Below are 8,621 nucleotides of genomic sequence, written 5' to 3'. Positions count from 1 at the left end.
CTCCTCCTCCTCCTCCAGTGCCGCCGCGGGGATGCTCTGCTGGGAGCTCGGCCGCAGCTCCCGGCTCCGGCAGCATGAAGAAACACCATCCCCACTCGGTGCAGGGCACTTTTAGCCGCCTCTTCGGCAAGAGACACTCCAACCCCACCGCCACATCCCTCTTCGCCACCAACCCGCCCTGGATCTTCACGCAGGAGGTGACTTCGGACAGCGCGGGTGGCACCGGTTAGTGTTCCCAATGCGCATCCTTCCTACCCCAGGGGTAGTTCTGCTCGTGGCTGGAGATGGGAATGGGGTTTTTCCCGGTGGGAAAGGATGTGGAATGATGAGTCTCATCCTCCACGCGTTGGGAAGCTCCAGGAGTCTCTCGGTGGGGTTGGGATATACCCCCCGAACTGAGCCCCGACGGGTTCACAGCAGAGCCAAGAGAGCTCGGAGGGTTCACCCCGACTCATTAGGGTCACTGCATTGCTCTCCGGGTAGTTAAACTGGCCTGAAACAATCTGTTAATTAGTTGCGAATCTCTTTTCTTTTGCTTCCTGTCGCATTTTCCCACGCCGCGTCTGCTCTGTGATTTCCCAGGTTTTAGTTATTTGCTCATAAACCTGTTTCTTGCAGGGCTGTGAGCGAAGGGGGAACTGAGGGTTGCATGTTCCTCGGGTTTTATTTGTATTTCTTTGTGGTTTAATTGCAATGTGGTGCCCTAGAGGCTCATGTAGGAGGGAGCTGAATTAATAGCAGTGGAGCCAAAGAGATAGAAGATGGTAGTTTGTGGATGAAGTTTGGTGGCTGTGAAAGTCCAACAAACTCTTCCAAGATCAAAAAAAAAAAAAAATACATGGAAGTGCTGCCTGCTGAGCTGTGCAGGGTGAAGTATTGTCTGTGAAAGCAGCTGCAAGGTGGTTACACCCCAAAGGCCAAGCTGCTGAAACCAAGATAAAATGAAAGTGTGACAGACAGTTTCGTGCAACCTCTGCAAGGCAGGAGGAAAATTGCTGATTTCTAACTGTTGTAAATCTGAGAAGGATTCAAGCCTCTCTCTGATGTGGTTTGGATTTAAAAAGAAAAAAAAAAAAAAGTTGTTGTTGTGTCTGCTTATTACAAGCCTGATTTCCATGGCTGTGATTCTGCAATGGCAGGACAAAAGCATTCTGTTCAGGTGTGGGTCAGATAGCAAAGGGAAAAAAACCAAGAGTCCTGAAATTTGAGGCTAAATAGCAGCTGTTGAATCTCTCCTTAGCATCCTCTTGGTGTTTCTGTCACTAATTTGGTCTGTGAGGGTTGTGAGACACACCAAAGTGACCACGTTGGGAGTAGCATGTGCCACTGTGTGGGTTGGTGTGAGGAGTGCTGTGCTCACAGCTCAGCAGTCCAAGGGGCAGGTTTTATTGTCCCTGGAATTCCACAGCTCTACAGTCCTACCCAGGGAAGCCCCATCCCTTGCCCTGTCTCTGGAATATTTACTGCATAGCTTCATGCTGCTGCCAAAAAGAGTCCACTGCTCCTGCTAATCCCCACCTTAGTTTCTCATACAAAGTAAACACAAGTTAAGCAATGTGGAATGGGTGTAGGTTTGCATGTCCCTGACTCAGAGATTCCTGAATATAGTGACTGATGCCACCTCCTCCTCCTCCTCCTCGCTGGGAGCTGTGGATACCCCAACGTCAAACCTGCTGCACCTACTCCAGGTGATGCAACCTCCAAGGAGGAAGAAGTTCCATTACATGTGCTGCAGGTTGTTTATTTAATTTCCCATGCTTGAGTGGACACAAATGGCTCCAGGACAGGCTGAATGTCAAAAAGTGGCCAAAGCAGGGCCAGTTATTTGAGCCAGCCACTTCCGACAGCCTCCGAGGGTGAGTTTCCTGGTGCCTCCTTCCAGGAAACAAAGCTGGCAGAGTCCTGGTCCTACTGGTGACAGGCTCTCAGCAGGCAAGTCCTGTTTATCTAGCAAAGAAAACACAACTACAAGCAGTTCATTTTACTTTAATTAAAGCATTCAGGTTAGCGATGCTTAGTAATCTAGGATCAAAGTCCTTGTGATCTTTAATCCAGTTTCTCACTAAGTTTACCTAGTGACTTGTTTAATATAAAACTCTCATCATTTCAAGTCTCTGAACTGCTCTATCACTGCTCCACAAAGCTGTCTGAGTCTAAGCTCTCATGTTGCATTGGCCTCAATTCTTGCTGCTGCTCACTGAATGTGGGGTCACCCACAAAATTAATCATCACAGAATCATAGAATGGGTTGGGTTGGAAAGACCTTAAATATCATCTCATTCCACCCTCTGCCATGGGCAGGGACACCTTCCACTAGCCCAGGTTGCTCCAAGCCCCATCCAACCTGGCCTGGAACACTTCCAGGCAATTTGCTGGCACCTCTGCCCTCCTTGGAACTCCAGCAGCTCATCCTGTGTGTCTGGGCCCCTCCCAGGCATGGATGGAAGTGTCTACCTCTTGGTAGGACCACACTGACAGAAGTTCAGGCTGATTAGTGTTTTGAAAGCTGAGGAAAATGTCCTTTTTGTAAAGAATCCAAAAGATATTGTGAGAAGTTTGGGGAAAGGGAGAGGAAGTTCTGGTTGACTCTAGGACAGTGATAGCACAATGGATACTCCTGGTGTATCTCAGGGTAACTTGTGGTGTAGTGGGTGGGAGAAAGGAAAAGCTTGAGTGCCTGCTGGACTCAGTGGCGTGTTCCAAGGTTGTGTGGAATTCATCTGCCTCCAAACCCTTCAGCAGAGGCTGTGCTAGCTCATGCCCAGCCCCTGGTGTGGTCAGGTTCTTCATTCCAGCTGCTCAAGCAAGTGCTTTCCTTCTGTGGGGTATACACAGAAGCATTTGCCCTCCTCTTTTTTTTTTTTCTCTTTCACAAAACTCAGTGTAAAGCTGTTTCCTTAGGTGCTTCTTCTTGATCTCTGCCCATCAAGTAGTGCAGGGACTCAGTGACAACCACAGCTATGTGCCAGGGCAGTGAGTGATGGGTTGGGCATCGCAGTCCTGGGGTCTGACAGTGTATGGTGGGCACAGGGTGTGCTTTGGGCCAGTGATGGGCTGTGAGGGAGCAGAAATACTGTCTGGGGCTGTGAGGACACTTTCTGGGGCTCTGGGACACTGCAGCTCCTCAGGCAGGTGGTTCTGCTTCACCAAGTGCTGCCTTTGGGTTTGGGAGGCTTGGAAATGCAGCCCAGAGTTTATACAACCTTCACCTTTCTGCTCCTCAGCTTGAATTGCTTTACAATACTTGACAGAAACCTCACACTCGGGCAGGGGATCAGCTTTGAGGATTCTCCTCCCAGACTTTTTAGGGGAGCAAAAAAGAAAGCTATTTACTACTTGTTGCCTGCGTTTTGGGGTAGAGGGAAAGGTTGGTTACTTCTTCCTTCCCCCTGAAACCACTATCAATCTGTTGGGTGGGAAGAGTCCTGCAGAGTTTTCTCTCTGTTCACAGCCATTTTGTTGCCTTCCCTCTCCTTCCTCAAACTCTTGTATTTTCTTTAATGTCGGTCTCCTTGGCTACGAGTTATTTGTGTATCTCCTTCCAGCCAAGGTGGGGTTTACATGCTTCACTCTTTCTGCTTGTTAATTCATGCTGTTAATCAGACACAAAGAATGTAATTAAATTAATTTTATGAGCTTTATTCACTGTCAGAAATCAACTGGCCCAAAAGGTGTGGTTCAAGGTGAAAGCACAGGGCTGGGAACCAGGAATTCCCAATGACTTTTCCTGCTAGGAACAGCAGGGCTCTGTGACTTTCTGCTGTGGTGTCTCCATCCATGGCAGTATTTTGTGGGAAGTCATCCAGAGCATTTTTCCATGAGGCAGGCTGGAGCGTGGAGGTGTGGGGTGACAAGCATGATCTGTCCCTCAGTTGCATCAGGATCACAAATTGCTCTGGCAGATCCATAGGGATGGTGGTGGTTGTCTCTAGCAGGGAAAGTCACTGTGGCATTTCCCTCCTGCTGCTCTCAGCCCATGGAAATGATACATGAAGGGGCAAAACTTCCTTGGGAAGCTCCTGTATGTCCCATTCCCATTGCTGTGTCCAAGTGAAGCAATGAGGTGTTCCATTCTGCTCATCCTGTCCTGCTCATCACATCCCAGGGGGAGTCAGGGCTTGGGGACACCTCTGCTGTTATTCTCTGCTGTCTAAGTGTCAGGACTTAGTGAACACCTGTAATTAACTCTGTGCTGGGCTACAAGTGCTCTGCCTATGGAGCAGATGGCAGGTGAGGAAGGGCAGGAGTTCTCCCTCCACCTGGTCAGCTCTGCTGCTGCTTCCCCACTCAATTCCAGAGCAACCAAGATCAGATCCTACCCCTGCTTACAGTCTGGTTTGTGTCACCTCTGCCACACCAGCCCTGGACTCACTCTGCTCTCCTAGGGACTGGATCCTCACAGCTCTGTAAAGACATGATCCAGTTGCTCCTGGAACATTTTCCTTCCCTAAATATCATCTGGGAGGGGAGTGACTTGAGTGCTTGTGCTAACTTTGGACCCTCCTGGGGTGAATTGACATTAGCTGCTACTAGAATTTAGCCTTTCAGAATAGATTTTGATATCTGTGCTTGTTTAATTCCATCATGTGGAGCTCTGGGAAGGCTCTTTGTGCCCTGCAGGTGTGTGACAGAGTTGTCAGTGCCTGTCCTGCACACCTGGGACCTTTTTATCTTCAACTCAGCTCCAAACACTCAGAATCTGATGGGTTTTACCCATTCCTGGAAGCTGATGCAACCAATTCCTCCTGGAGCTTTGTAAAACTTTTTTAAAGTGGTGTCCAGTGTTGCTTTTCCTGTTGCCCCAACACAGTGCTGCTGCTGACAAGTCTTCCCTTCCCCTCAGGTGATGTGATTGAGGTGTATTATGGTGACAATCGTTTTGGGACAGTGACAGACTCTGGCACAGCAACACTTAAACCTCGGCCGAGGGTCCGACCGCTGCTGACTTTCCTACCCCTGGTGAGTACCTGTCTCTCTCCTGGGATTCATTGCAACAGTGTGTGTAACTGGTGCCCAGAACCAGCTGGGCTGGCTGCTGCTCTCATCCTCTAGCCAAGGGGAGAAAAGAAATGAGCAGCAAAACCACTCTGTAATAATGCTGGGTGAGAGGGATTAGGAGGTGATGTGAGTTCAGGGCTGGTGTTGGACACAGACAAGGCACTCGGGGAGAGGCATAAGCAGCATCAGACTTGCATTTTCAATTAAAAAGAAATTGCTGAGCACGGAGATGATAGATCAGGCTGGCACTGCATTTATCTCACCACTGCTGGCAGTGTTTCTCCCTGGATCAGGCATCTTGCTGGAGACAGCAATAGCAGAGCTGTGTCCTGTTGCAGCAGAGGAAAGGGGAGGTGATGCTGCAGGTGTGCAGAGGATGATTTTTTTGATCTCTGGGGAAAAAAACCCAACATTCCCTACAGAGCTATCAGTATCTCAGCAGCAGCTGAATGCAGGGACTGGAGCAGCAAGGGCCAACACAGCTGGTCCAGAGAGCCTGGAGGTGGCTTTAACTCCAGAAGCCACACATGCTGTGGCTGATTTCAGGGTTCTGCTCTCATGTGTGCTGAGCAAGCTTTCCTCCCCCATGTAGCACACATTTCCAGAGGTCTTACTCCCTAAAAAGTGCAGTGAGGCACAGGATTCATAGAATAGTTTGGGTTGGAAGGGACCTTAAAGCTCATCTCATTCCACCCCTTGCCATGGGCAGGGACACCTTCCACTTAGACCAGGTTGCTCACATAGATTCTGGAGGTGGCAATAGCTAAATCTGAAGTGATACATGCAGGGCACCAGGTCAGTGAAGATAGTATAATGCTTAAAAGACTTTGGTCTTCACAAGGAGATCCTCTCTGAGAGCTGGGAATGGTTTTCCTTTTGCATCCTTGTCCTTTAGCACAGATATCACCTCGAGTGGAAAACAGGCTGCTTTGCTGGCACCTGGGTTAGGTGTTATGGTGTTGTACTGGTGTCATTTGAAGGACAACATGGGGGGAGTTTATTTATCTATTTGTAAGCATAATCAGGAAGTTATGGGGTTATACACATCCTACAAAGGGGTTGTACCCTCTGTGATCCCTCCCAAAAAGATCACAGCAGGTGAAAAACCTCATCTGGGACAAGTAACTAGGGCTGGTGCTTGAGAAACTCCTTTTCAGCAGCACAGGTTTGGGGGTGTGACCCATTTCACCAGGTTTTTAGGGTGCTTTTTGCACCTTCATAGAGCTTTCAAATGGTTTGCTAGTGGAAGTGTGTGTGGTAAAGGAATTAAGAGCAGGAATCCCTCTGGGATGAATCCTAAGGGCTGTCACCCAAGCCACAGTGCTCTCCTGCTGCCCACAGAGGCACAGCTGACCCTGGGGCTCTTTTTCCCTTCAGAGGGTCCCTCACAACCCTGAGCTTCTCTTCTGACAGTAACAGGTCTAACTGAAGAAATTAGTGGCAATAAGCAGCATTTTAAGGACCAGTCTGTGTCGGATATTTTGCATTATTCTGATGAGGTTTGATGGTGATTTGATCTGGCACAGACGCTTCTGCTGCCACGTACATACCTGCTCTGGGCTGTTCTGCAGCTCCTGCCTTAACCCTTTCCTTCCACCACCCACTTTGCTATGCAAGGGGAGGCTGAGGAGCAGCTCAGCAGTGAGTCAGGAGGATGCACACACCCTGCCCGGCAGCTCCATGTGCACCTGGCAGCTCTTCCCACATGGAGCAGCTTCCTTCCCTCTGGATCTGGCCCTTGGCTGTCCCATGCTGAATCACAGCAGGGATTGCAGGAGAAGGGGCTTTGCTGCCTGCCTTAGGGTACCACCACATCCCCCTGCTCACCTGGCATCCCTGGCACTGCCAGGTGCAGGCGGAGTTTTGGCATCTTGGAATTAATTCCTTTAGCTAACCACCAAACTTCCATAGCTCAAAACCAAGGAGTTTTGGGGTAGCTCTTCATATTTGGCCTCTGAGACCCCAGGATGCTCAGTGGATGTGTTTTGGAGTGTTTTTGGAACAGGCAGCCTCAAATCTTGTTCATTTAATGGGTGAGAAGAGTGGGATCCTGAGAGATTGGGAGCTGAGGACCATTAGGACAGGCAGAGTCCCTTCACTGGGGACAGTGGACATCAAACTTCGTTCCAAGAATGAAAAGTGATTCCTGGTGGTTACAGTGAAAGCTTCCCCCCCCCATGGGATCCTCAGCATGCAGAACTGTGATTCAGGTACCACAAACTGGAAATGCAGGTTCCTGGCACAGCACCCTGAGCCTGCTCTGAATCAGCTGGAGGTTTGCTGGGCTGGTCACACCCCGAGCAAACACAGGGAACAATCTTTCCAGTCATCTCTGGAGACTGGCAGCGAGCTGGAGATGCTTTCCATGTTAGAAGCCAGCTCATGACGTGGGGATGGGTGGTTTTCCAGAGAGATGCTGAGCATTAGCATCTGCAGCAGAAGTTTTTTGGTGTGAAGCAGGCTTGCCTGGTTTTTAGGACCTGTTGAAATGCCATGTCCAAAATTACCACTCATTTAGGAAACGCAGACTGTTTCCTCCAGCTTTGCATAGCTCTCTCCCAACTGCCATTCCCTTTCTACTCCTCTCCAAACATGTGATGCATATGCTGCTTTTAATTTGGTGTTCAGACATCTTTGTTTCCCTGTAAATGAGCAGGTATCCTCTGTGTGCTCTGCAGACTGGCAGCACTGCATTTCCATAGCAAATGGGAGCTGCTGGTGTGTTTTTGCATTGTGGTTTTTGGTATCTCATTGCTCTGGACAATTTAATTATCAGCTCTTGAAGTGCCTCTGTTGGCCTTTGCCTTCCCTCTGGCTTTCAGCTGAAGTTAAAGATCTTTTCCTCTGCCTTCTCCTGTATCTTTGGGACCAGTAAAGAGGTCACAGATGATACATTTTGCCACCAATAAGTCTGTCCTGATGCCTTAGCACACCTTGGCTTCTCCATCAGCACAGGGTTGTCTGATCCATTGTGCAATCCCAGAAATGTGAATTCCCATTCACTCTCTCCTGGCTCACCACTAAGTGGTTTGTTTCCTTGTGGTTATAGAGGATGTTTGGTCATCTGCAGGGTGATGGATGTGGCAAGTAAAAGAAGTGTGTTTTGCTCTTATTTTGTCCAAATCTGGGGCATTCCAAGGCTTTTCTGCAGCATCCCAGGCTGCTGCAGTTAATTCAGCAGCTCCTGAGCTCTCTACACCTTACTGTGCTGTCTGAGCCTGGATGAATAAACCCAACTTGACCTTTGGTCAAGGAGACTTTGGAATCTCATAGTAATCTGATGTCAGAACGGTGATAATGGCAGCAAAGGGCAAAGGGGCTCAATCATTATCCAGGGTTTTGTGTGCAGGAAACCACTGCAGGGAGAGGTGCAGGCTGATGGTAGGATAAAGTTTCCTTTGTCAGGAGCTGCTAACAGTGCAAACAGCTGACTGGGGTGAGTAGGAATGTGACAGGGTGGACCTAGAGTCTGGGAGTGGGACAGTATGTCCCTGACCACTGCCCGTGGGGTCTGTGAGCTGCTTCTGCTCACACTGTGTCTTTGCATAAAGTCATGGATCTCCTAAGTTGGAAGGGAACCACAGTGATCATCAAAGTCCAACTCCTGGCCCTTCACAGGACAA

General features: G+C 49.2%; 1 protein-coding gene across 1 annotated transcript in view; it reads left to right on the top strand.

The window, feature by feature from the left end:
• Positions 1 to 74: 74 nt before the first annotated feature.
• Positions 75 to 8,621, top strand: part of LOC103797493 (chromosome unknown open reading frame, human C6orf132) — a gene marked incomplete at its 3' end in the record, with an annotated part of 12,468 nt that continues 3,921 nt past the window's right edge. Inside the window, exons 1-2 of the mRNA XM_009069713.1 lie at positions 75 to 225; positions 4,844 to 4,959. Of these exons, the coding sequence (XP_009067961.1) occupies positions 75 to 225; positions 4,844 to 4,959 (267 nt within the window). The remainder of the gene's footprint in view (positions 226 to 4,843; positions 4,960 to 8,621) is intronic.

This window comes from Acanthisitta chloris, unplaced genomic scaffold (genome assembly GCF_000695815.1).
Source record: "Acanthisitta chloris isolate BGI_N310 unplaced genomic scaffold, ASM69581v1 scaffold21152, whole genome shotgun sequence".
NCBI classification, from domain to species: Eukaryota; Metazoa; Chordata; class Aves; order Passeriformes; family Acanthisittidae; genus Acanthisitta; species Acanthisitta chloris.
Note: the sequence above shows the minus strand (reverse complement) of the source record. Positions and strands in the feature narration are given on the sequence as shown.